The sequence below is a fragment of the Pipistrellus hanaki genome, assembly GCF_964339955.1.
Source record: "Pipistrellus hanaki genome assembly, chromosome: 16".
NCBI lineage: Eukaryota > Metazoa > Chordata > Mammalia > Chiroptera > Vespertilionidae > Pipistrellus > Pipistrellus hanaki.
In genome coordinates, this window is record NC_140518.1 from 29,104,639 (window position 1) to 29,132,322 (window position 27,684).

At 35.9% G+C, this 27,684-nt stretch overlaps 1 protein-coding gene across 10 annotated transcripts in view; it reads right to left on the reverse strand.

Moving 5' to 3' along the window:
* The window catches only part of NF1 (neurofibromin 1), a 222,318-nt gene that overhangs the window by 112,399 nt on the left and 82,235 nt on the right, over positions 1-27,684 (reverse strand). For 8 of the 10 annotated variants that reach the window (XM_084862719.1, XM_084862721.1, XM_084862716.1 and 5 more), the window contains 11 exons: positions 24,368-24,481; positions 15,901-15,980; positions 14,292-14,415; positions 12,412-12,573; positions 10,630-10,879; positions 9,675-9,748; positions 9,366-9,449; positions 2,144-2,584; positions 1,624-1,763; positions 1,240-1,362; positions 726-809 (listed from right to left, as the gene is read on the reverse strand). In XM_084862719.1, coding sequence (XP_084718845.1) covers positions 726-809; positions 1,240-1,362; positions 1,624-1,763; positions 2,144-2,584; positions 9,366-9,449; positions 9,675-9,748; positions 10,630-10,879; positions 12,412-12,573; positions 14,292-14,415; positions 15,901-15,980; positions 24,368-24,481 — 1,676 coding nt within the window. The remainder of the gene's footprint in view (positions 1-725; positions 810-1,239; positions 1,363-1,623; positions 1,764-2,143; positions 2,585-9,365; positions 9,450-9,674; positions 9,749-10,629; positions 10,880-12,411; positions 12,574-14,291; positions 14,416-15,900; positions 15,981-24,367; positions 24,482-27,684) is intronic. The other 2 variants (XM_084862720.1, XM_084862717.1) reach the window with 1 other exon arrangement.

Below are 27,684 nucleotides of genomic sequence, written 5' to 3' on the forward strand. Positions count from 1 at the left end.
AGACATAAACTTTAGGAGCTACCTATTTCATTAAACTAATTATTAGGACAAGCTAAATGATTTGAGTTAATATGCAGACTCCAGAATACAAAAACATTTCAAGTTTAGGAGAAGGTGACAATAACTTTCTACAAAGTAATCTTGGCAAAATGACTACCTTAAATCAAGAGAATGCACTTCAAAACCAAGCCTGGCCAAAGTAATACATGTAAATGGTTATTATGCAATTCACAGTGATTAACTATTTTCTAATATGTGGCAATAAATACCTGTCATTAGAGCAAACTTAATTAGCTTTAAAACAACTCAAAACAACTAATACATTAACAAATAATACATTTATCAGATGTAAACAAGAGATTTTCTAAATGCTCTAACCTTTCAGTTTTATAGTTACATAAAAGTAACTATAAAAGCTACAAGATTTTTATCTGACCATAAAATAAATACAATTTAAGGCTTTACATATTTTATTTTCCAATAATTGTACACTATCCTTCAAAAATATGCAACACTAACTTTCCAACCATAAAACACTCACAATTTTTTTTTTACTGTAAGTCTTTTAGTTAAAAGAAAGTATATAATTCAAATGCAAGAGCTTGAAATTCAGAAAAATAATTTCAATACACATAAACTATATGTATAATAGTTATAATGAAGTAGTACCAATGCCTAGAATAAACCTGCTGATACTTAAGGTCATTCTCTTTTTTTTTTTTTACCTTGTAAGACATTTTACATCATCATCTGCTGCTTGATTTGATGTTCCCATAACCCAGTCTGTCAAGTATTCTACCATCTTATTCCTATAGAATGGTAGAGAGAGAAAAAAAGCAAACAAATTTTTAAAAGTCAAACATACATCTTTTTAAATAGTGCAATGTGCCAAATCACCCAGGCAACAGGACAAGTTTCTAAAAGAGATATTGCTCTCACAAATCTAACTGAAGGGACTTGGATACTGACCCTCCATGTTAGTTAGCTGACTATGTATCAGTTTGGAAACAGAATCAAATTCTTAGCTCAAGGTTAGTATAATTTTTGAAAAAGGGAGCATTGTCATGGACACAAAGCTTTGGGAAATTTAAAAAGACATGGAGAAAAACTGACATGTAAAATGCCCCTTTCCCACCTTCCACCCCCGATTCCCATAATGACCGGTACCTACGATTTTCCTGTACTTCATTTAACATAATAAGATTTAGAAGATCCTGCATTGTTCTCTTAAGGACTCACCTAAATTTCATCTCTTGACAAAATGAGAGGTCATCTCTCCTTGCCATCATTACTTCGACTAACTGACACAGTTTCGTTTTTATTTGAATCGCATGAACCATATTCCCAAGCACACGGACATATCTATGTGGACATAGAAACATGAAAATAAAATTTAAAAAATTATCAGATGTAAACAAAAGAGGTTTTCTAATTGCTTTAATCTCTAAGTAAAATTACTAAAAGTAACTATAAAAGCTACAAGGTTTTTATTTTATTTTATTTATTAGAGAACAATTTTTTTCACACCCTAATTTGAGAGCAATAAAGAAAAAGATAGCAAATTACTTCACTAATAACTACTAATACCAATGTATTCCTGCTACATTTCAATAGAATGCTTACCTGACCAAATTTAACATCATTGTTTCAATGCTAGCTTGCCCCAAGTGTTCAGAGCTGCCTTCAGTATGATTATCTAGTAAGTTCTTCATTATAGCTATAGTTTGCTCTACAAATTGAGTATTGGTGTCAGTCAATAAAACCTATACAAGAAACAAAATACATCTGGAATCAATGCAAAGTAGACAGATCAGAGAGAGATGAAGCTGCCTGATCTAAATGTCAAACATATGCAGAAATGCACCCACAGGCATATATCCAAACAGGCACAGAGACACGCATAGACACTCATACCCATACCTAAGACATTCATAACCCCAGGCATACCCACACACTAGAATTCCTAAAAAGCAAACTGATCCTACATTAGAGAATTCTTTTTTGATGCAATTTTCTATTTTTTTTTTAAACCTGTGAGTAAATGTTCATGCCAAAATTTACTAAATAAATAAAAGGCTTCGTTATTTTAATAAATCACTTTATTCATAGGAAAAGGTGAAAAATTAAGCAGAGCACACTTTACCTGTCCTTGTGAGTCAAAGAATTTGCTGATGGTGTTCTTCAACTTGTTAAATAGCATTGGATAAAGAGCAGGACTCAATTCCAGACCCACCAGATCCTTCACATTGGTCCTTATCTGAAGTCCCACTTTCTCATGGTTACACACCATTAAGGACAGCAGTCGATCCATAAATTTGCTGACGGGTGTGTCTGCGTTTCCTTCTGAGGACATGACTGAAATCATGGAACCCTTGCGTTCACTGACTGGGCCCATGGGTGGGCTATAGGTTGCTAGGCCAGAATTGCTTCTCTGCTGCAGGCACACACCCCCAAGAGCACAAAGAAAGCCAGTCATGTTGATCCATTCCTGTAGGGAGTCAGTGTCCGACAAATCTATGGATCCTCCTCCACTCACATGAGACATTCGCCTCTTAACAATGGTCTTATGAAGGCTTTCAGCAGCCTAAACACAAAATTTTTATGGGAAAAGTTAATTCATCCTAAATTGACTGACAGACTTGACAATTCAACAATTCTTCCATGACAAAAGAACATATTTTACATTTTAAAAATCCAAGTTTTCACTCTACCATCTCTAGTCACATCAAGGTCTTACTTCTTGAGGGAAGGTGAGCCTTCTAGAATTGAGGGTAGCAATAAATAAAGATACAGGTACAGGTGGTGGTGATGATGACTACAGCTCAGAAAGAAATATATTTTCAAAATATTTGCTATATCAATTCCTGGACACACAAGCAATATCTATGCTACATTTGGAGATTCTTAACCAAGTAGTGTATTTACTTATTAACTTAGTGACTCCCAAAGTTGAAGTGCTCTGTTGTAGCCAGCTTGAGACATTGTACTACTATTAACACAGATTCCACATGGCAAGGTAAGAGTAATCAAGCAGAAGAACCTCTGACTACAGAAAGAGAGTGTAACGAAGAAAGTACAGGAAGACAAAATCAATAGAGAAAAAAAATCACACTCTAATCTGACTGAGGAGAAATCTTCAATTTCCTGATCGTTTTAATTTATGCAGTACAGATGAAAAGGACAAACTCTTATGTGTAGCAAAATTTTTCAAATTCAATTTCCCTTATATTCTGCTTACAAGCATAATATTCATCCTAGTACAGTAAATATATTAACCCAAGAAAGCAACATATTTGAGGTGTTCTGTGGTATGAGTGATATAGAAGTATCATTGCACTGCTTTCTTATGTATGATTGTTTTGTCAGGAAAATGGCCTTTTATGAAAAATTGCTTTGAATATGGAAGTCCTAAAACTCTGACATTTTTAATAGCACTTGCAACACAATTGTATCTATTATTAGAATATGTATATCCCTGCTTTTGTGCAGCACATTATCCCTTTTAGGACCTATGCAATCAGATATTTCAGCAAGTTCTCTGATCAGGACTTAAGACAGGGTGTGGCTTGCAACTGGCTGACTTAATATGAAACACAATGAAAGAACCACTGGATACAACATTATGCTTTGATAAAGAAAGCCTACTTTGACTATGAGAATGGCTGGACAAAGTCATATAACAAAATCAACTTCACCCGGTCAATGATGTATGCCATAATGAATCATGTTATCAGTCACAGAAACGTCCACTGCAAAAGAACTTAAAGATTGGCTTAGCAGCAACAAGGTGGAAGAGGCAGATATATGAACCAAATTTGCATACTGAGATTATCAAACAGTGCCAAGTGATTTTGCATTTTTTGGCAGTGGAAGGGATCTGAGAACTCAGCATATGATAGCATTTGGGCTGAATCACTGTAATTGGTATATATATGACTCATTTCCTTCACTCATCAAGAATATGTATCAGTATCACTTAGCCATCTCCTTAATCCAGTCTCAGGCCTTGAGTCATATATATATATATATATATATATATATATATATATATATATATATAGACTTATTTCCTTCACTCATCAAGAATATGAATCCAGTATCACTTAGACATCTCCTAAATCCAATCTCAGGCCTTGAGCCAAGTGTTCAAACTGAACAGACATTGTATTTGGCATCAATATTAATTAAGACAATATGGAATACTGCACCAGCATTAAGGCTCAGCTATCCAGAGTTCTTCTGCATCTTTATTAAATGTTAATTCTCCCAATGGAAATAAGAAAGAGGAAGAAGATCTCAGAGCAGGTCCATCACCTTGGTAGCCAGTCCTCAAAGCAGATATTTTAGTGAAACCCATCCAAGTGGAGGCAGTGACATTTAAATGGATTAGCAACTAATATAACCAAATATGTACAACAGCAACTTTCAGACACAGGAACCCATGCAAGGCAGATCTGAAGAAACTGACAACAGTGTGAAGAAAGAAACAGTGGTCTTGGTAGCAGTAGGGAACATGGTGATGGACTGGCAATGAGGTGAATTCTAACCATGCAAACCAGTCAGCTGGGAGCCCTGGCAGTGAGGTACAATCAGAAGACACTGCAGATATTGAGACCTTAAGAAAGAAATTGCCGAAACTGGTTTGGCTCAGTGGTAGAGCGTCGGTCTGCGGACTGAAGGGTCCCAGGTTCGATTCTGGTCAAGGGCATGTGCCTTGGTTGCGGGCACATCCCCGGTAGGGGGTGTGCAGGAGGCAACTGGTCGATGTTTCTCTCTCATCGACGTTTTTAGCTCTCTATCTCTCGCCCTTTCTCTCTGTAAAAAATCAATTAAAAAAAAAAAAAAAGAAATTGAAGATGATGATCATGATCATAATCCTAAAAGCGGTTGTGATATAGATATTCATAACAAACATTTCCTTAGGGGATTCCCATGGTCCATCAGAAAGAATGGGACAAGCAAAAGAATAGAAATAAATAGAGTAGAAACTGGTTTTTAACACTGAGTCAATGCTATCAGTAGATAATTGAATACAAATGCTAAATGCCTGTTCACACTCTGAAGACCCAGAACATGATATTTCAGGGGAAATGATTGCTGCTTATATAGCACAAATAACAGGGATTTTATATTATATGCACAGGGTATTTCTTGGGAGACTATTTGGAACAGATTTAATTGTTAACAGTTTACTGGTCCACAGCATTACCACCTCCACCACTACGATGGGCAAATATGATCATATGCTAAGCACAAATAATGCCAGTTACAGTAGTTCCAAGGTCACTGCAAAATTAGGGGGGAAATATTGCTGATTTTGATGGTAAAGAATCTGGGTGTAAAGAGGAACTAGTTCAGATTAATTTACATGCAGAATTAACATTTCATCTCCAAAAACATTTTCCCAATTTAGTATCTATTTACCATGAACATCTTAGTCAAGGGCCTGCAGTTCATAAACATCAATTCTACAGTAATGCTGTGACAGACATTAATTTGGATAACATTTGCAAGAAAGGAAACACTTTGTTGTGGGGTACAGTCCAAGATGATGCAATTAATCTTTCTGAAGGCTTAATAAATGAAGCAGAAAAACTGCTCTGTTCCTTAGTATGTTGGTTATGGATAGACAGATTGGAATGAGATTCATTGATGATTCCCTTAAAATTTTAGGAAACAAATAGGAATTCTTTAAAATGTTATGCATTAGTCAAAAGTAATTTTGTGTACTCTTATCAATTAGGTGTGGTAGATTTGTAGCATTTAATATACTATTACCAACCTATTTAGTAATTGTGGTTTTCATATTAGGTTTAGACTTTTCCCTCATAGGGTTAATATTTTATCACTCACTTGCTTTTTTAGCACTTTTTGGCACACTAGTGATTATAGAACCCCTCCAAATGAAACAAAGGAATAATAATTTTTATTATTTCCCCCCCCTTTATTGAATTTGTTGGGGTGACACTAGTTAACAAAATTATAGTTTCAGGGTAAACAATTCTACAACTCATCATCAGTGTACTCTGTATATGTGTTCACCACCCTAAGTCAAGTCTCCATTCATCAGCATTTACTAGTATGCTCCTATACCAATGGTTTTCAACCTTTCTAATGCCGCGACCCTTCAATAAGGTTCGTAATGTAAATATCTGTGTTTTCCGATGAGAGCTGCTGCTGTAGAGCCTAAGACCATCGGAAAACACAGATATTTACATTACAATTCATTAACAATAGCAAAATTACAGTTATGAAGTTAGCAACAAAAATAATTTTATGGTTGGGGGTCACCACAACATAAAGAACTGTATTAAAGAGTCGCGGCATTAGAAAGGTTGAGAACTAATCCTATAGCCTTCTCCATCCCTCCCTCTGTCAATCACTGTACTGTTGTCCATGTCCATGAGTCTTTTTCTCTTGTTTTTTGTGGGTGTTCGTTTATTTCTCAATCCCCCCACTCCCCCTGACCCAGCCCACCCCCTCTGACATCTGTAAGCCTGCTCTCTATTATGAGTCTGTCTCTGTTTTATTTGTTGGTTCATTTTGCTCATCTGGGTGGATCTTTTGTGTCTAAGACTTCTGTAGAGCATAAGAATTAGGTTTGCGTTTTTGTTTTTCAGTGCAAATTCTTATGGAGGCTCAAATGATTACCACAAGCTTCTTGATTTTTCGGTTTTGTTCCATTGGTACAATTTCAGGTTTCCCTTGTCTTATACTGTTTCAATAATGTTGTTCCATTCTCTAATGCAGCGAATTCATTATTAACTGAAGATATTTTATATTATTTATTAACATTATATTACGTTATATTTTATTAATGTTTTCAGCTTATCTCTGCTCAGGCCTGATAAATCTCATTTTATTGAATATTTAAGTTCTTGAAAATATATATTTTTTACTTAATTGAATTAGAAAATGTACAATATTTTATTTTCTACTTCTGGTCTTTAAAGGGCTATAATTTGAACAATCACAGTAGAAAAACTGCTTGCTCATGAAGGTGGAGGAAACCACTAATAGACTTCTGTTAGCGGATCAGTTACCTCATGCGGCATATGTTCTTTAAAAATAAATCTTTGAAGGGCTAAATATTTCATTATTTACATAGCTATTATAACAGTTAATTTTAACATGTTAACTGTCTTTTAAAAGTCTTCATGAAACCAATGGACATTTTAAGTGGCTGTAATAATTTATATTCCCCATATGTGTATCTGCATACCCCATGACCCACCCAGATGGTCACCTAAAGCCACATTCAAGAATGTTCATAACAGCACTTTTCAAAATAACTAAATATTTTTGTATAGCTATCCAATGCCAAAAAAAAGAGCTGAAAGAAAAATTAAATTGTAAACTGTTTGTTGAATAAAATAATATATAGCAATAGCAATGAACGAACTACTACTGCACGGACTAGTGTGCATGACCCTTGGTGTGGATAAATCTTGCAAACACAATGTTGAGTGAAAGAAGTCAGATATAAGATAGCATATCTCTATTACTCCATTTATATAAACTTTAATAACAGTTAAACTATTGTATTTATGTTAGGATTATGATTATTTTGGGGTTGTTAATGACTAGAAAGAGGCACAATGAAGGTTTCTGGTACGCTGGTAATAATTTATGTCTCGATGTGGGTGTCGGTTGCACAGGTATGTACATCACCAAATATTTTGAATTCTCACTCAGATTTATAGATTATTTTGTTATGCTTAAATAAAAAAAGAAGGCTAGCCAGCCTGCATGGCTCAGTGGTCGAGCATTGACTTATGAACCAGGAGGTCACAGTTCGATTCTGAGTCAGGGCACATACCCGGGTTGCAGACTCGATCCCCAGTGTAGGACATGCAGGAGGCAGCCAATCAATGATTCTCTCTCAGCATTGATGTTTCTATCTCTCTCTCGCTCTTCCTCTTTGAAATCAATAAAAATATATTTTTTAAAAGAAAAAACTATATGAAAGATGAAAAAAATAAAGTAAAAAACAAATCCAAACCTAAGATTACCATATACATTTTTAAAGAGTCACTGGTGTATTTTTGTCATGTATTAATATTATCAACCCAGAATATCAAATTTCTTTTAAAAACCTTTGACTCACATGAATGAATCTTGCAAACACTATGCCAAGTAAAAGAAGCCAGTCATAAGAGACCACATACTGCATGATCTCATTTATGTAAAATGTCCAGAATAGGCAAATCTACAGAGACTGAGAGCTGATTAATGATTGCCTGATTATGGGGGGAGAGGGAAGTGCACATGAGGGTGTGTGGGGAAAAGAGGAAAGAGGGAAATTAGGGGAAAATAGCTAAAGGTTTTGAAGTGTTTTTAAAATTATGGTGATGGTTGCACAACTTTGTGACTATACTAAAAACCACTGAATTATACATTTTAAATGGGTGAATTGTATGGTATGTGACTGATATCTCAATAAAAGTTATCGAAGGGGAGGGGAACTTTCATTCTGAAACCACATGTCATCTCCAAATAATGGTATTAATACACATTTTACTTCATAAAAATATAACCTTTTTTCTTGTTCTAATTAAGCATGATAAGAAAAAAGCAATAAAGACTAACCATGTATGGGAGTGGGGGTGGGGTGGGGATTGGTAAGTTATGTACACATATAATACCTTAATAAAAAAAGAGGGGGGGGAAGAGACTAACCAGGTTTTCTAAGACATGTAATAATGAGAGCAATATGGCCAACATAAATCAAATATGCACAAATATCAAGTAATTGTTCATTTCCAGGGTAGCAGATAATAGTTAATGAATTAAATGTCCAAATTTTGCTTAATCTATGGGTTCAAGACATGTGCCCATTAGATCTCTTTATTAAATACTTAATAAAATATTAAAATGTATTGCTTCAATTTTTATTTATTTTCCTCTACCTTTGTTGCCCCTTTCCTGAAAATTTTATAAAATACTCTGACAGAGAAAGAGAAAGAAAGAGAGTAAAGGAATGGTCTCTACAACAAATCATCTCTAGCTTAATGCTGTCCAATGTTTCTACAATGCTGGGAACATTTTATTATGTATGCTCTCTCCAGTATAGTAGCCAATTGCCACATGTGGCTATTGAGCCCTTGAAATGTGCCTACTGTGTGACCAAACTACTGAATTTTAACTGTATTTAATTTTAATTAAAGGTAAATCTTAATTTAAGTAGCCACATGTACCTATTGGCTACCATATTAGATAGCGCAGGTTAATGTGAACACAATTAAGTATCAGTCTTAAGACAACTCTATACTTATAGTACTAAGAATAAGTCACAAAGATTACTGAGGCTAAGTTATATGCTTAGCAAACAGATTAACACACAAAAATCAACTTTATAAACTCACCTGGCCATCTTCCATTTTAGCTTTTGGATAGTTGAGGATTAGTTTTGTAGCTTGTTCCCATTTTGCGTGTGTATCTTCCCAAGCCTAAAATGAAGGCAATTACCACTTAAAAGCAAATTTAAACCTAGAGCTAAAAACCAATCAGTAATAGGTCTCAAACTTGGTATATATCATAAACATAATGTCCTACTAGTAATATGCACACATCTTAGATCTGCTTCAAACGCTCTTCCTGGTCACATACAAATAACATGAGGCGTTTAAAATTGTGGGTGGGGGCCTGTGATGCTTCTGTTGCTAAGGGCATACCTCAGTGTTTCCTGCAGTGGGATGCTCAATGCGCCTTAGCAGTGCCATCACTCTTTTCTGAAGTGCTGTTCTTCCTAAACAAAGACCACAGGAAATCAACTTATTGCACTCAGAGCCCCACTTGCCATTGGAGAACCCGGCAAGCCCAACCCAATAGCCAGAGCAGGAGGAGTGGAATGAATGCTTCAAATGATAAAGTTGAACATTTCCTTTTACCTCCCTCACAGGAAAGGTATTTCAGTTGGACTCCACAAATCTCAGCATAAAATAGTTATTCCTACCTATATTTACTCAAAACATGTGACAATGTGTTTTAAGCTTCATTATACAGGGTGGGGTAGAAGTAGATTTATAGTTGTTTGTATGGAAAATAATACAATAAAAAATAATATGCCCAGCTGGCATGGCTCAATGGTTGAGCATAAACCTATGAAACGGGAGGTCACGGTTTGATTCCTGGTCAGAGCACATGCCCAGGTTGCAGACTCGATCCCCAGTGTGGGGTGTGCAGGACACAGCTGATCAATGATGTTTCTTATCATTGATGTTTCTCTCTCTCCCTCTCCCTTCCTCTCTAAAATCAACAAAATATTTTTTTAGTAATAATAATACAAAAATAAACTGTTTCATGTACTCACAACTGTAAATCTACTTTGCCCAACTATGTATACAATCCAGGCCAAGTACATATAATCTATTAACTACCACCAATTTACACTGCCAGTTTTTAAACAAATGTAGATATTATATTAAAAATTCAGTGAGATGTTAATAATTAATTTCAAATGCTATTTTTTTCCACCTTACCTGTGCAGAGAAGAATTTCAAGAAACCTTTCTGAATTAGCCCTGTAAACTTGCAAAGTAGTCACCTTAAATACATCCTTAAATTTCTAGCACAAATATGTGACTCAAGGCAGACTGAGTGGAAAAACACCAACATTAACCATATTTACCTGTTGACATCATATTGCTGACAGAGGCAAATTCCATGAATGTGTTATAGTTGGGCAAGAAGTTGTGCACCGATACTTCATCCACCCCACACCGGATATCCGCTTCCTCACAGAGGTGGCGGAAACAGGACATGGCCACCAGCACAGCTTCAGTGTCGGGGCTCCACAGAAACATGTACAGGGCCACTTCCAGCTTGGTTTGGGCTTGTCGGCATATCGGCGGGGTTCCACTGCACCCTGCTGCACCGTCCTGGGAGTCGGAGGTGGGAGGTATATATTTTCAATGTAGGTAATTTTATTTACAAAACCCAACAAACCAGCAAACTGTTTACCACATCTACATATATACATAAACACAATGACCCACAAGAGCTTTACCCTTTAGTCATTATAGAAATTTTCAAACCCCAAATGTCTCATTTGAGTAAGAAATTAGATTATTTGGACCAACATAATGCTACTATCTGTCCAATTTCAAATTGAGTATTATCCCATTCTAAATTCCAGAAATGTGAATTAGGTCTATCATGGACACAAGTAAAACAGCCACAACATAAACCTACATAAAATGTAAGCCACTTCCCAGTTAATTATAAATGACAAAGAAAGAGGAAGTCACAGTAAAGTCTACCTACCTACTGGAGGAAAGAAATAAAATAAGCACATTCAGTACTGGCTGAAGTGAGGGCACAACAAGAACTAAGTGTCACTTTAGAAGATACACTTGATTCTGGATTACACATTCCCAAAGTATGAAATCCTCATTTAGGAAACAAATATAAATTTTGCATGTAAAGTAGACAATTATAAATGCCAAAACATTTAGTTCTTATATTGAAAATTAGAGATTAAAAAAGCTTTAGTCTGAAAAAGAAATTCTTAATGTAATGATTTGATTTTTTGCTTCTACTATGATTTACTTTTAAAAAGAATCACACGAACAAAAATCACAGAAACATCTATATATAAAGAAGGCTAATATGCTAAGTGTTTGTCCCACTGGTAACTATGAAGCACACGGACCACCAGGGGGCAACGTTCTTGGCAGCGTTGGTTCTCGGGTAATGCACCCCAAAACCAGAGGAGGGAGCCCGATTCCTTGCAAGGCTGAACAAGTCCACCTTCAGCCATGGATTGTTGTTGTTGCTGGGGCACTGTCGGCCACAAATCTGGTTTACTGCACACTTGTGTTTGTGTTCCACACCCTGTATGATAGCAACTTTGCAGAGTGCCCTCTCCCATGCCAGGGCCCCTCAGGGGATGTCGGAGCCAGTTTCAGCCCCATTCCCATAGGCCAGGCCGAGGGACGCCACCTGTCGGAGGGACCCTGCTCACTCCTCAGATGCCCTTCAAGCCATGGCACCACCCCAGGTGCGGCTGGCTGGGGAGGGATCTCAGCAGGTTGGCTCTAGTGCTTGTCTGGCCCATATCGCCCAGTCCTGCCCCTCCAGTCACCTTCTAATTAATATCCTTTCCATGTGCACAAATCTGTGCACTGGGTCACTAGTTTATCTGTACTGAGGCAAAAATGCTTTTTCTCCCAGTAAGTTTGTACTTTTTAAAGTTGGTACAACTTTTAAACTTTTGGGGTTTAAATGGTTTTTCTTATGGAGTAGTTTATAATAATTATACCTTATAAGTGTCAAATACTTGATCAAATACTGTTTTAAACATGATCCCACTTAATCCTTACAACTATTCTGGGGTAGGAATTAGTATTATCCCTACATAAAATATACTCAGCACAGATGATGACATGTGACTACAAAAGAAGCTGCTTACCATGGATGAGTTTCCTTTTCCCTTCCGGAGAGGGGCTCCGGGAGTACAAGTGCGGAGTAACTCTTCGTGATCCATGGACATCTGACTGGTATTTCCACTTGAAGGAATGTCACATCCTAGCCCATAAAGGAACAGAAAGTGACAGGAGCTTCTATCTGCCTGCTAGAAAAAAGAAATAAATAAGTCTTTTGGAAGCACTGATAACCACCCTGAAAATCCTCTCCTCACAACTCCTATCTCTCACTTTGAGGAACATTCACCAAAAACCCAATGGTACAAATAATGTTCACTCAATGTCTTTGAAATGCTTCTCAGTTTTCCAACCTTGAAATCATCAAAATAGCACATTCTAGAAGTGTAAATTACCATTTCTCAATCTAACATGGACACAAAATAGCAACAACATGATTTATAAACATTTTCTCCTATCACGTTTTATTATCTGCCATGTCAGAATAATTAGAAGTTGACTCTTTTGAGATTAAGCTCCTCTATACCAGTAATTAACATGGATACATATGCCAAGTATGTCACAATAGTGACTGTACTGATTAGATTTATTACTGGATTACTTAATGCTGGATTACTCCAGAAAATTATACCACAGGCAAGGGCATGAAACTATGAAGTCTAATGTTCTTTTTTATTTTAGGAATAAAGTCAGATTCCACTATATTAACACAGTAAGATAAGCCAGATGTGAATAAACTCAATTCACTATTAGCCCATCTCTACAGAAAATTTAACAAGCTACATGGTATACTGAAAAGCATATTAGTTTGTTGTAGTTAAGATTTCTCATAGCTATGATTCTAGAAAAGGATAAAAATTCAATGAATCCAATACTCCTAAAACTATGCCATAATAGGATTTTTATTTTTTTATTTTATTTTTTTTAAAGACCTGGATTTATTTTTTTAACATATTTTATTGATTTTTTACAGAGAGGATGAGAGAGGGATAGACAGTTAGAAACATCAATGAGAGAATCATCGATCAGCTGCCTCTTGCACACACCCCCTACTGGGGATGTGCCTGCAACCAAGGTACATGCCCTTGACCGGAATCGAACCCAGGACCCTTCAGTCCGCAGGCTGACGCTCTATCCACTGAGCCAAACCGGTTTCGGCCATAATAGGATTTTTAACTAACTACAGAAACTTTATATAAAAGAAATTTAAGGCTCTTCTCTATTCCTCAAAACCTTGTCACCATGCTTCAAAAGTTCAGAATCAAACTTTTCACTCAGCCCCAAGGAAGAAGGTTCCTGATATTTTTAAGAGATGAAACCTTGATGGCAGAAATATAAATAAACCTAGGTTGTGTGTTTCCTTCAGCTTCTTGATAGATAGTATTCCCTGATTGAGTAGAGCCCATAAAATCCAAATCGTAGGTATGAACTTTAGAGCAGATAGATTATGCTCTTCAATTTATTTTGGTTATAGCAGCCTCCACTCCTCTTGGGCCTGCCACAGAGACCTCCTTAGCTCAATTAGAATTAATCAGGACTGCAACTCTAAAACCAAAGCCTCAGAATAATATTCTATTTTTCCTACTTATTTTTTTTAAATTGATTTTAGAGAGAGAGAAACATCGATGTGAGCAAGAAATATCTATCAGTTGCCTCTCATATGGACCCTGCATGGGTTATCAGACCCACAACCCCTTGGTGCACAGAACAACGCTCTAATCAACTAGGCCACACCAGCCAGGACTTCATAATAATTTTTAAATGCTGATTTGTCAGCAATTACTTTCCTTAAAGTTTGTGAAGGAGGGAGGAGCTGAAGCAGAACTGATGGCTAATAAACAATTCCTTATTTTTTCCCCCATTACAATTCCAAATATTCTTTCCTTTTTAAAGATGCCATTTTGCTTACCTTATTTTTAAGAAGAAATTTATTCCTGCAGATCAGAATTTCCCGCAACCATTTGAGAATTTCTGTGCTACTAAGCATTTGATGGCTAGTTAATTTCTTGCAGATGTAAAAAAGCATTTGTGAACTGCAATAATATAAAGTTCATTGTTACCAGCACTGTCAATAGGTAATCTAATACACATAATAATCAGTATGTAATGGCATTCTCTCATGATGTACTCAAGTTTAGAAAAGCTTATTTTCCCTTCTGAGATTTGTTTTAGAGAAATGGTTATCAAAATGTTAACAGTGTGGTAATCAAAGGGAATAAATCTACAGATTATATATTTTTTTAAAAATCAAGTACTCCTATACCTCCTATCCCCCAAACTCCCAATTATTTTGTCCATGCATCTAATCCTTATGGAGGACTCAAAAAGAAATGACAGACCATGTGCTGCAGCACAGACTGGAGTAAACCCAGTATTCTAGACTGCGATACCTTCAAACAACTGCCTACAGACCATCATTTGCTGTTGCAAATAAAACTTTAGAGGAACATGGCTATACCCATTCATTTACATTTTTCTGTGGCCGCTCTCATGCTCTAACAGCAGAAACGAATAGTTATGACAGAGGCTATCTGGCCCACAAAACCTAAAATATTTACTTCCTGGCCCTTTAGAGAAAAAGTTTGCTGATCCCTAGTCTGAAGTTGTACTGTCTTACACGGTAGCCACTAGACAGCTACTGAACACTTGAAATGTGGCTTGTCCAAATTAAGATGTGCTCTAAGTGTGACACGCATCAAATTTTGAAGACTTTAGTCAAACATCTCATTAATAACTCTTATATTGATTACATGTTGAAATAATATTTTAGAGGTATATCCTGGATTAAAAATATATAAAATTAATTTTCCCTGTTTCTTTTTACTTCTTCATGTGGAAACCAGAAAATTTTGAAGTACATGTGTGGTTCACATTGCATTAGTATGGAAGAGCACTGCTCTCGGTGGAGGACTCAACTCAGCTGCCAAGTGACTTAGTGTACTCACTTCTATGGTAAGATAATGACAAAACCTGAGGCTAAATTTTTCTCAATGCACTCCTTTTGTGTTCACTAAAAGGTAGTAATTTATATAACCTAGGAAATAAATTATAAAATTCTGTATGTTTTTGCCTTCTAGGCAGATGTTTGTCATTAAAACAATAGTTATTAAAAAAACTTATGAAAAATCATAATTTATAAAAGCAAACTATTAACATCACAAAATTTTAAAACTCTTAAGATTATAACTGAACAGAGTCAATTTAAAACATGCTTGTATTACCTGGAAATAGGTAATAAAGGAGATTACAACATATATTAGTACTTATGGTTGGATAATAAAATGTAGTTCAATTAAAAAATTTTTTTTCTACACTGCTGTTACATTGTTCCCAGAGTTAAAACAAGAAATGATCTAATTAATAATTTCAAGTCAGATAAACAAAATCATAAAACCTCTAGAGTTATAAGTGAATAAAGTTTTATAATAAACCGAGTACTATAGAGTTAATATTTAAAGGCAAAAAAATAAACACAAAGTAAATTTTTAAATTGAATTAAAAAATAAAAGTCCAAATACCTAATTTCCCAAAATGTTTCTACAGGAGCATCAGGGTTCCACAAATCAATGCTCTCTAATTGATGAAGGACAAGCAGAGCCTGAATTTTTAAAGAGAGAGAGAAGACTTATTCAAAAAACTTTTGGTAAACATGTTGGGCTATTTATTTTATAAATGCTAACAAATTGATCTATTTAATTGTAGCCTCAACATACATTGTAAAGCCAAAGAGAAAAAGTCTGAGATCCCAGATCTCTAAGGAACAAGATACATATGTAAATAAATCACTTTATTTGTATCATTCTTACTTAAAATGGCATACATGCAGGAAGTTAAATGACTGATGAATTCAGAACTCCAATATATAAATGTAAAAATTATTTATAATATAATTTCAATAAGTATCAAAGAATTCTGTGGAACATAAAGTTAATTCCCAAGTAAGAAGAGCTTGCCAAAATTAATAGACATAACAATTATTTTACTTCTAAGCCAAAAGAAAAAGTAATCCTGCCACGAGTTATTTTGGAACAGAGCAAAACAGACTTTGCATTTCATAGCAGAGTATTCATTCTAAAATATTTATTTTAAAAAATACATGTTTTTATTGATTTCAGGGAGGAAGAGAGATGAAAACATCCATGAGAGAGAATCACTGATGGGCTGTCTTCTGCACGCTCCACACTGGGAGCCTGCAACCCAAGCATGTGCCCCAACCAGGAATTGAACCAGTTTCAAAGGTCAATGTTCAACCTCTGAGCCACGCCAGCTGGGCTCATCCTAAATTATTTCAATTTGAATTGGAATTTTGCTTACAGAACATTAACAGGAATTAATTAATTTAAAATATACAACTAACATACAAAAAAAACCTATCATGAAATAAAGCCATCAGAAAGTTTGTATAAAGACTCTTCCTTCAGACAGAGCCTACCCTAACTCCACCTCCACAGTGCTTCCTCCAGAGGCACATTGTTGAGCTCTGAACATTCTTCTCAGTCCTTGGTCTGCATATTTGGCAGTTCTTTACCCCATTCTACAGCATTTTATTACAATTCCAATGAAACATTGTTTAGAACAAATAATGAGAATTGATTTCTTCTCTTAAAACCAAATCAAGTGCATAAATTGCAAATAGCTGCACTGATAATCTGCCTCAAATTAGAAAAGTTATTTAAATGTCCACCCTTGGACCACTTTATAACTCCAAAAGTTATAAATGATTAGAGGTTATACCTATATTATCTTATCCCTAACATTTTTACTGTAAATAAATACTTTTAAATACATACTGAAAATTGCTATTCATTGGGAGTCTCTTTTTTTTTATATTTTATTTTATTTTTTTTTAAATTTTTAAATATATTTTATTGATTTTTTTTACCCCCCTCCCTCCCTCCCGTACATACCCTCCCTCCCCAGAGTTTTATGTCCATTGGTTGTACTTATGTGCATGTACACAAGTCCTTCGGTTGATCTATTATCTCCCCCAGATCTTCCTCCCCTCCCCACTGTAATTTGACAGTCTGCCTGTTGTTTTACTGTCTCTATATCTGTCTCTTGGTTCATCAATTTATAATGTTCTTTATCATCCACAGATGAGTGAGGTCATGTGGTGTTTCTCTTTCATTGACTGGCTTATTTCACTCAGCATGATGTTCTCCAATTCCATCCAGGTTGCTGCAAATGATGAGAATTCCTTCTTTTTATGGCAGCATAGTATTCCATTGTGTAGATGTACCATGGTTTTTGGATCCAATCATCTGCTGACGGGCACCTAGGCTGTTTCCAAATTCTGGCTATTGTAGATTGCGCTGCTAGGAACATAGGGGTGCATATATCCTTTCTGATTGGTGTTTCTAGTTTCTTGGGATATATTCCTAGAAGTGGGATTACTGGGTCAAATGGGAGTTCCATTTTCAGTTTTTTGAGGAAACTCCACACTGTTCTCCACAGTGGTTGCACCAGTCTGCATTCCCACCAGCAGTGCATGAGGGTTCCTTTTTCTCCACAACCTCGCCAACACTTGTCGTTTGTTGATTTGTTGATGTTGGCCATTCTGACAGGTGTGAGATGGTACCGCATTGTTGTTTTGATTTGCACCTCTCAGACAATTAGTGACTTTGAGCATGTTTTCATGTGCCTTTTGGCCTTCCTTCTGTCTTCTTTTGAAAATATTCTATTTAGGTCCATTGCCCATTTTTTAATTGGATCATTCATCTTCCTTTTATTTAGTTTTATAAGCTGTCTGTAAATGTTGGAGATTAAACCTTTATCAGTGGTATTATTTGCAAATATATTCTCCCACACCGTAGGCTTTCTTGTTGTTTTGTTGATGGTTTCTTTTGCCGTAAAAAAGCTTTTTATTTTGATGTAGTCCCATTTGTTTATTTTCTCTTTAGCTTCCATTGCTCTAGGGGCAGTATCAGTGAAGAAGTTCTTTTGGCATATATCTGAGATTTTGCTGCCTGTGGATGCTTCTAGTATTTTTATGGTTTCCCGTCTGATGTTTAAGTCCTGTATCCATTTTGAGTTTATTTTGGTGAATGGTGTAAGTTGGTGATCTAGTTTCCTTCTTTTGCATGTGTTTGTCCAATTTTCCCAACACCATTTATTGAAGAGACTGTCTTGACTCCATTGTATATTCGTGCCTCCTTTGTCAAATATTAATTGAGCATATTGACTTGGGTTGATATCTGGGTTCTCAATTCTATTCCATTGATCTATATGTCTGTTCTTGTGCCAGTACCAGGCTGTTTTGAGAACCGTGGCTTTGTAATATAGTTTGAAGTCTGGTATTGAGATCCCTCCTACTTTACTCTTCTTTCTCAGGATTGCTGTGGCTATTCGGGGTCTTTTATTGTTCCAAATGAACTTTTGGAGAGTTCTTTCTAGGTCAGTGAAGTATGCCGTTGGTATTTCAATGGGGAGTGCATTGAACCTATAGATTGCTTTAGGAAGTATGGACATTTTGATGATGTTTATTCTACCAATCCATGAACATGGTATGTTCTTCCATCTCCTTACAATCTTCCTCTATCTCTTTTTTCAGTGTCGTGTAGTTTTCCGCATATAGGTCCTTTACTTCCTTAGTTAAATTTATTCCTAGGTATCTTAATTTTTTTGGTGTGGTAGTAAATGGCATTGCTTTTTTAGTCTCTGTTTCTGCAGTTTCACTGTTGGTGTATAGAAATGCCATGGATTTCTTGGCATTAATTTTGTATCCTGCTACATTGCCAAATTCATTTATTAAGTCAATTAGTTTTTTAATGGAGTCTTTTGGGTTTTTTATGTACAATATCATGTCATCTGCAAATAAGGATAACTTTACTTCTTCTTTCCTATTTGGATGCCTTTTATTTCCTCCTCTTGTCTAATTGCAATGGCTAGTACTTCCAGTACTATGTCAAACAGGAGTGGCGAGAGAGGGCATCCCTGTCTTGTTCCTGTTCGTAGAGGGAATGGTTTTAGTTTTTGCCCATTGAGTATAATGTTGGCTGTGGGTTTATCATAAATAGCTTTTATTATGTTGAGGTATGATCCTTGTACTCCCACCTTGTTAAGAGTTTTTATCAGGAAAGGGTGTTGGATTTTATCAAATGCTTTTTCTGCATCAATTGATATGACTATATGATTTTTATCTTTCAATTTGTTAATGTGATGTATCACATTTACTGATTTGCGGATATTGTACCATCCTTGCATTCCTAGAATAAATCCTACTTGGTCATGGTGTATGATCTTTTTGATGTTCTTCTGGAGTCGATTTGCTAGAATTTTGTTGAGGATTTTGGCATCTATGTTCATGAGGGATATTCGCCTGTAATTCTCTTTCATTGAGTTGTCTTTATCTGGTTTTGGTATTAGGGTGATGCTGGCTTCATAGAAGGAGTTTGGAAGTGTTCCTTCCTCTTGTATTTTTTGGAATAGTCTGAGGAGGATAGGTTTTAGTTCTTCCTTGAATGTTTGGTAAAACTCTCCTGTGAAGCCATCTGGCCCTGGGCTTTTGTTTGCTGGAAACTTTTTGATGACTGTTTCAATTTCTTCCCAAGTCACTGGTCTATTGAGATTTTTAGATTCTTCCTGATTGAGTTTTGGAAGTTTGTATTTTCTAGGAATATGTCCATTTCCTCCAGGTTGTTCAGTTTGTTGGAATAGAGTTGTTCGTAGTATTTTGTAACAATCCGTTGTATTTCGGTGGGGTCTGTTGTTATTTCACCTCTTTCATTTCTGATTTTGTTTATTTGGGTCCTCTCTCTTTGTTTCTTGGTTAGCCTGGCTAGAGGTCCATCTATCTTGTTTATCCTTTCAAAGAACCAGCTCTTGGTTTTGTTGATTTTGTGTATTGTTTCTTTGGTCTCTATGTCTTTTATCTGTGCTCTGATTTTTGTTATTTCCTTCCTTCTGCTTACACTGGGCTTTTCTTGTTGCTCTTTTTCTAACTCTTTGAGTTGTAGAGTTAGATCACTTGTTAGCCTTTTTTCTAGTTTTTTGCAATAGGCTTGTAAGGATATGAACTTCCCTCTCAAAACTGCTTTTGCTGTGTCCCATAGATTTTGGATTGTTGTGTTTTCATGTCATTTGTTTCCAGGAGGTTTTTAATTTCTTCCTTGATTTCTCTGGTAACCCAGTCCTTGTTTAATAGCATGCGATTTAGTCTCCATGTGTTTGATTTCTTTGGATTATTTTTATTGTAGTTAATTTCCAGTTTTATGCCATTATGATCTGAGAAGATGCTTGATATGATTTCTATCTTCTTGAATTTGAAGAGACATTGCCTATGTCCCAAAATGTGGTCTATCTTTGAGAAGAATGTATATTGTGTGGCTTTGGGGTGGAATGTTCTGAAGATGTCAATTAATTCCATCTGGTCTAGTGAGTCATTTAGGATTGATATTTCTTTGATTTTTTGTTTAGATGATTTGTCGAAGGGTGACAGTGGGGTATTAAAATCTCCTACTATGATTGTATTGCTATTAATCTCTCCCTTAATGTCCTCCAGCAGTTTTTTTTATGTATTTGGGTGCTCCTGTATTGGGTGCATATATATTTACCAGGGTTATTTCTTCTTGTTGGATTGTTCCCTTTAGTATTATGAAGTGGCCTTCATTATCTCTTGTTATGTCCTTCACTCTGAGATCTAATTTGTCAGATATAAGTATTGCTACCCCAGCTTTTTTTTCATTTCCATTTGCCTGGAAAACTTTTTTCCATCCCTTCACCCTCTGTCTGTGTGCATCTTTTTTTCTGAGGTGGGTTTCTTGTAGATAACAGATGTATGGGTCTTGTTTTCTTATCCAATCTGACACCCTATGTCTTTTTATTGGAGCATTTAATCCATTTACATTTAAGGTTATTATTGATAGGTACTCACTTGACGCCATTTTTATTCTATAACCGTGTTCCTTCTTCACTTCCTATTTCTTTATTTTTACAGTAGACCCTTTAGCATTTCTTGCATTGCTGGTTTGGTGGATATAAATTCCTTCAGTCTTTTTGTCTGTGAAGCTCCTGATTTCCCCTTCAATTTTGATTGATAGCATTGCTGGGTACAGTATTCTTGGATTCAGACCCTTCCTTTGCATGACTTTGTATATTTCGTCCCATTCCCTTCTGGCCTGATATGTTTCTGTTGAGAAATCAGTTGCTAGTCTGATGGGGGTTCCTTTGTATGTCACTTTCTGTCTCTCTCTGGCTGCTTTTAAGATTCTTACTTTGTCGTTGTTGTTAGCCAATTTAATTATAATGTGCCTTGGCGTCTGTCTTCTGGGATTTATTTTGCTTGGGACTCTGCGAGCATCTTGGATTTGTGTGGGTTTTTTCTTCTCTATCTCAGGAAAGTTTTCTGTCATTATTTCTTGAAATACTTTTTCCATGTCTACCTCAGTTTCCTTTCCTTCTGGAACCCCAATTATTCAAATATTATTTTGTTTTGTATTGTCCCAAAGCTCCCATAGGCTCTCCTCCTGCTAGTTAATCTTTTTTTCTAGAAGCTGCTCTAATTGGGTATTTTTTTCCATCTTGTCTTCTAGCTCACTGATGCCGTCCTCTGCTTCATCTAGTCTACTCTTGATGCTTTCTATTGAGTTCTTCATGGTAGTGATGTCATTTTTCATTTCTTCTTGGTTCTTCTTCAATTCCTCTTGGTTCTTCTTCAATTCCTCATGGCTCTTCTTCAATTCCTCATGGTTCTTCCTCATTTCTTCTTGGTTATTGTCAAATTTCTCTTCCATTCTTTTTAGCCATCCTATGATCATTATTCTGAATTCTTGCTCTGGTAGGCTGCTTGCCTCTGACTCGTTTACTTCCTTTTCTGGTGATGCCTGCTTTTCTTTCATGTGCGGGCTATTTCTTTGTCTCCCCATGGCCTCTCTTTTCAGGATGTCTGGTTATGTGGTGTTTCTTCCCGCTCCTGAGTGCGGGGCCGGGCGGCAGGACCTGAGAGGCCGCTCCCCAAGCGGGAGGGTCCGGGGGCCAGGCTGCAGGGACGCTGTGAGCGGAGAGAAGCCTGGAGGCACGGAGACGCCAATCTCGGGCCGTTGGGTCCTAAGCCTCCTCCGCCACCTTCCTCTCAGGACCAGTGTGCTGAACCTGTGAGTCCCTGAAGAACCTGGAGTTCTAAATCCATTGGGAGTCTCTTTAAAAATTATATAGTTTATAACTCATATCAAAGAAAAACAACGCAAATTAACATTCAATTTTGTCACTATTGTGAAAACTTAGTATAATTTACTGACAAAATTTTAAGTGGCAAATTCTCAATGTTATTGATTGACAAAATAGTTTTGAAATATGGGGGAAAAATGTTAGCCTTTTACTGAGTTGTTTTCCTTTTCACATTCCCTTCTGTTTTTTTTTTGTTTTGACATACGTTTTAACAGAACTATAAACAGAGTACACTCATCCAACATTTCATAAATAACTTTCCATAATGCTGGTGAGCTGCATATGTTTTAATGGACATTTAAATTGATAGTTCACCAAATTAAAATGTCATTCTCTTGTCATTAAATATTAACCCATTCTCTTATTAGTGAATATTTAAAATTCTCCTAATAGTCTCCTATTATAAACTAGAGGCCTAGTGCATGCGATTCGTGCACTGGTTGGGGGCATGGCCTGCGGAGATCAACCAGATGCAGGAGTGCATTGACCACGAAGGGGCAACTCCTGCATTGAGTGTCTGCTCCCTGGTGGTCATTGCGCATCATAGCGACTGGTTGAAAACCTCATTCTGGTCGTGCTGCCATTTGGTTGCTGGGCTTTTATTATATAGGATAAGAGCATTAAGCACATGAGTGTAGCTCTTTCCATTTTGAATTGTATTAATAGGATTGAAAAATACAGAAAGGGAATTATAAGCACACACACAAAAAGGGCATTTGCACAGCTCCTGCCAAATATTGTCAAAAAGCCTTTCAAAAAGAATACAAGAAACATACTAATTTATAGGACCAATAGCAATGCACACAAACATAAGCAATGAGCATTGAAACATTTTTGGTAAAATGAAGTATACAGCTTAAACAATAAAGTAGCAAATCTTAAATGTATAGTGCAATGAATTTTCACAAATGTATATACTCATGCAACCAGTACCTAGATCAACATTATCAACACTCAGAAGTCTTTTTTTACATTCCCTTCCAGTCATTAGCCCTTGATAAAAGTAGCCACTTTTTACTATTACCATAGATTATTTTTTGCCTGTTTTCTTCTGTGTTTGTCTGTTTTCTCTCAACATTATGTCCGTGAGACTCATTAATGCTTTGCACTTAGCAGCTCACTCTTTTTTCGTTGTTGTTAATCGGTATAATGAATATAACCAAAATTATTCATCTATCCTACCGTTTGTTGATACATTTAAGTCCAATCTTTTACTATTACAAATTATGTTGCTATTAATATTTTTGTATGTCTTTTGGTAAACATATATATGTATTTCTGTTGGGTACATACCGTTTGGATGATATTGTAGATATTGCAAAGCAATATGTAGATATTGCAAAGCAATTTTTAATGACGGTCATACTAATTCGCAAAGTACATTAGTACAGAGTATGAATGAAAATGTATAATCATTTAATGTTTCACAAAGCTTTTTGTTATGAATTTCTAGCTTAATTTTACTGTAGTCATAAAAGTAATTCTGAATGACTTAACTCCTTTAGAAATTTGTTGAGGCTTCATGCTCAAGATACACTGAATGTTCCATGTGTACTTAAAAAGAATGTGCAGCCCTCGCTGGCGAGGCTCAGGAAATCCCTTCTTTCTCCATGGAGTTCATAACACAGTGTATAGATAAGAACATATCATTTCCAGAAATGACATGTTCTCTGACAGATTTCCAGAAACTACATCTATCACTCACAGAAACCACACAGCAAAACATCAAGAATATATATATATATATATATATATATATATATATATATATATATAGCTACATATATAGCTACAAGAGCCTGGAAATCTTTCCTCCCTTACCTCCATGGCTTCCTGAGCAATCTCTGGCATGTGCGACTGAGGGACCAGCTGCACAAGCCCTGTAATTAATTCCGCCGTGCTGCCTTGGGTTTCAGGCCCCTGTTTTCTTGGGTTCTGCAAGGGAAAAAAAGCAATTTTCAATAAAAATAATTATTTGACAGTAGCTAAATAGAGGAGGGGATGCAAAGTGACTACTAATGGGTACCAGGTTTCTTCAGAGGGTGATGAAAATGTTCTAGAATTAGATAGTGTAATCGCTGCACAACCTTGTATATACTAAACGCCAGTGAATTGTACAATTTTAAATGGTGACTTTTACGGTATTGAATTATATCTCAATAAAAATAACTATGGAATTTTTTAATAAATCAAAACTGTGCCAAAACCGGTTTGGCTCAGTGGTAGCGCGTCGGTCTGCGGATTGAAAAGTCCCAGGTTCGATTCCGGTCAAGGGCATATACCTTGGTTGCGGGCACATCCCCGGTAGGGGGTGTGCAAGAGGCAACTGGTCGATGTTTCTCTCTCATCGACGTTTCTAGTTCTCTATCTCTCTCCCTTCCTCTCTGTAAAAAAATCAATAAAATATATTTAAAAATTAAATAAATAAATAAATCAAAACTGCTTTTGTTAAGCAGTTTCTTACTCTAAATTTATACTTGTTCATTAATGTAAATAATGCCCAGCCAAAACAAAATCCTAACTGAAAAACAAACAAACCAGGTATTAGCTTTTCTTAAGAAATCGTATCAGTAATATAATTTTTTTAGCAACACTACGATGACTAAATCATATATCTCTGGTTCTAAACTGATTTAGGTATCATAAATGACTGTGATCAAAGGCAAAGAACATGCATGTTGAGTGAGGGCTGCACAAATATCCTGTGCAGCCCTCTTGTCCAGTACGGAGGAGCTAATCTAAATCCATACAGGGCTAGAATACACACCTCCAGACACCCGTACCTCAGTTTCTTTAATTGTAGGAAATCACTGTGTACTACAAAAAGCCAAATGCAGGTGTATATAAATGCAAATGTATACCTACTTAAAGACACTAAAAAGCTTCCTAAAACTTGGAAGTATCTAGTTATACTTCAAGAATATATGGCTCACTTAAAGTGAGGTCAATTCATCTTGTGCCCATATTTGTATTTTGCTAACTACAGATTCTTTCCCCTCATAATGATTAAGGTAAGCAGTATATCTATAATTCAAAATGGTTAGCCTATTTTCCAAAATTATATTCATTTGTTAACCCAAAAACATTTATATTCAGTTATTAATGACCTGACACCAAAGACATGACAAGTAAAAATGGTGTGTTTCCCACCCTCCTGGAGCATGTAGTTTGGTGAGAAAGAAAAACATCAATAAAATAATTAAACGAGATAAGAACTATGAAGATACATGCTGTTATGATCACCTATAACAGGGGATTGTGACAAAGCCAGAGAGGCTTCCTGAGGCAGAGATGACAGCTCAGAATTAGCAGGAACTGCTATGCGAAGGAGAGAAGCATATAGTATGCAGAGGGGACAGCAAGTGTAAGGGCAGATATGAAGGAATGTGGTAAGATGGAAGAAAAGCAGGCCATTGTGACTTGAGGAAAAGAAAAATAGATACAAAATATATGCTAGAAGTGGCAGGTGGGAGTCAGATTTTACATAACCTTGCATATCTACTTGGAGTTTGGTCTTTATTCCACGAACAATTTCAAGTAAAAGTTTTAAGCTGGGCAGGGAGCATTTGCTTTTTAAAGAGATCAGCATAAATTTATTGAAGAAAAATGATTAGGGGGGGTAGAAGATGATGCAAGCTGAGTAATTAGGAGGCCTGAAAAAATGAGAAAAGAGATGGTAGATATAGAAGACAATAGAATTGTATTACTTTAAAAATAACATGATTACGATAATTTAAGTTATTCCTAAATTTCACCTATTTACTAAGATTTAGAATTTTTTATGTAAAATATAAAATAATCAATGAATAACTATTTTAACTTACCTTTGGTTACTCTGAGTTGTTTAACCACTAGGTGGCAGCAAAGAAAATAATTTCAATTTTAAATGGTTCTTTTGTGCTTGCTAAATTTCAAATTTGAAACGTAGCAGGTTTTGTTTAAATTCTTCTTTTAACAATAAAATATTTAACACATACTGCCCCAATGATGTTGGTGCCTGCTTTGATCCTGAATTATAGCCATGCAGAGTAGTACTAATATATATTTGATATGCATGATAAAATAACTTGTGCTATAGCCGAAACCAGTTTGGCTCAGTGGATAGAGTGTCGGCCTGTGGACTGAAAGGTCCCAGGTTCGATTCCGGTCAAGGACATGTACCTTGGTTGCCGGCACATCCCCAGTAGGGGGTGTGCAAGAGGCAGCTGATTGATGATTCTCTCTCATCGATGTTTCTGACTCTCTATCCCTCTCTCTTCCTATCTGTGAAAAATCAATAAAATATATTTTTTTAAAAAATAAATAAATAAATAAATAAATAACTTGTGCTTTATATATATAAAAGGTAAGGAAAAGAGTATTTTTTTTTAATAGAGTCTCACTGATAGTCATTATGAAAAATTTCTTTGCCAAACTTCTAGCAATTTATTCTGTTAGACTCCCAAATATGGATGGGCTTTTCAATAAGTTCAAAATGTCACTAATCCTTTTGAGGAATTCTGTCTCCCTCTCTGCTCTTGTTTCTCTCTAGAAGGAAATACTCATATATACCCTTTTCTTTTTTAAAATTCAGGGTGTGCCACAGAACTTTTGAAACTATGAGTATCAAGTAATAAACTCCTATAGTATAGTAATTTGAAAAATTTGCCATCAAAGCAGAACATACCTTAGCACTTATAAGGCCTACTATAAAGCAGAGCAGTAAGAAGTCTCTGAATGCTACTCACCAGAGTGGGAGAAACACCACAGAAGTTAAACATGTTATCCTATGAACTTCACAATGTATAACTGTTACAGTTGGGACATTAATAATATTAATGTCAATTATTCTATTTGTAGTAGTAACAGCTAACATTTGTGCTTATTATGCATTTATTATACATTGTTTCTAAAACATAAGATGTTCGATCTCAATCTTCTTAAGCTCTCTAAAGTAGGAAGTATCAGCATTTCACATGAGAAAACTAAAGCACTGAGAGGTTAAGTCACCCAAATCATATAGCTAGTCTGTCTCCAGAGCCCATGCTTTTAATCACTTCATATAACTATTACTCATTAACATCTGTTAGTTCCTAATTACTCATTAACATCTGTTAGTTCCTAATTATGTTGTATACCAGACTGATACTCTCTGGAAA